At 77.6% G+C, this 968-nt stretch overlaps 1 pseudogene across 1 annotated transcript; it reads left to right on the top strand.

Annotated features, from left to right (window-relative positions):
• Nucleotides 1–41: 41 nt before the first annotated feature.
• MSY001_3516 lies at nt 42–938 on the top strand (annotated as a pseudogene). The gene has a single exon. A coding segment is annotated over exon 1 (897 nt).
• Nucleotides 939–968: the final 30 nt, after the last annotated feature.

Here is a 968-nt window from a genome sequence, read left to right as displayed (position 1 = left end):
CGCCCCAGCCCGCCGAGGCCGCGCGCGACGACGCTTGGCAGGCGTACGAGCCGGCGCTCCCCCGCGCCGAGGCACGCGCGAACCTGAGCTCGTTCCAGCGCAGCTCCCTCCTGGCGCAGGTCCTGGCGTCGGCCGGCGGCGCGCTGGACGAGGCCGAGATCTCGCGCCGCACGAAGGCGTGGCTCGAGCACGAGGGCAGCGCCAGCAGCGACCTGTCGGACCGCGCGACACGGGCCAAGGCCATCGAGCATGCCGTGCAGCGCGGGCTCGTGCAGGCGATCAAGGTGCCGCGCAGCGACGACCTGCAGCGCCCCCGCACGGTCGTGCACCTGACGTCGCTGCCGCCCGAGCAGCTCGCCGCGGCCGTGCGGCGCGCGCTCGACGCGCCCGACGCGCGCGGGAGCACCGCATGGGGCGACGTGTCCGCCGAGCACGCGGGCCTCGCCGGCCCGGCCCTGCCGGCCGTCGCGCCCTGGTCCGTCTCGACGCCGGTCGCGTACGGCCACGACGACCCGCTCGACGACCCGGCGACGCAGCACGCGTTCGCGAAGCACTCGCTGCTGCTGCGCCAGTACTACGGGTTCGCGCACGGCGCCGCCGCGCGACTCGCGCTCTTCCACGGCGCGGCGTGGGACGCGGCCGGCGCGGACGCGCCGCGCGTGATCTCGCTCGATTGGTTCGTGACACAGTGCCCCCTGCGCACGTTTGTCGCGCTGGTCCCGGTGCGCCTGCGCTCGGCGCCGGTGGTGCGCGCCGTGACACAGGCGGGCGCGTCCGTGCGTGTCCAGGACGTCCCCGCGCACGTCGCCAAGCCGCTGGGGCTCCTGCGCAAGAGCGCGCACCGCGCGCGCCTCGCCACGTACGTCGCGCAGCTCGTCGAGCTCGGCCTCGCGACGCGCGACGCGCCGCCACAGCTCGTGGCGGCGGCGCGCGTCGTGCCCGCCGCAGGCGACGAGCCCGCGCGCCCC

This window comes from Malassezia sympodialis, genomic scaffold, assembly GCF_000349305.1.
Source record: "Malassezia sympodialis ATCC 42132 genomic scaffold, msy_sf_55, whole genome shotgun sequence".
In the NCBI taxonomy this organism is placed as follows: Eukaryota; Fungi; Basidiomycota; class Malasseziomycetes; order Malasseziales; family Malasseziaceae; genus Malassezia; species Malassezia sympodialis.
The sequence above is the reverse complement of the archived record's forward strand: the minus strand, read 5'-3'. Positions and strand labels throughout refer to the sequence as shown.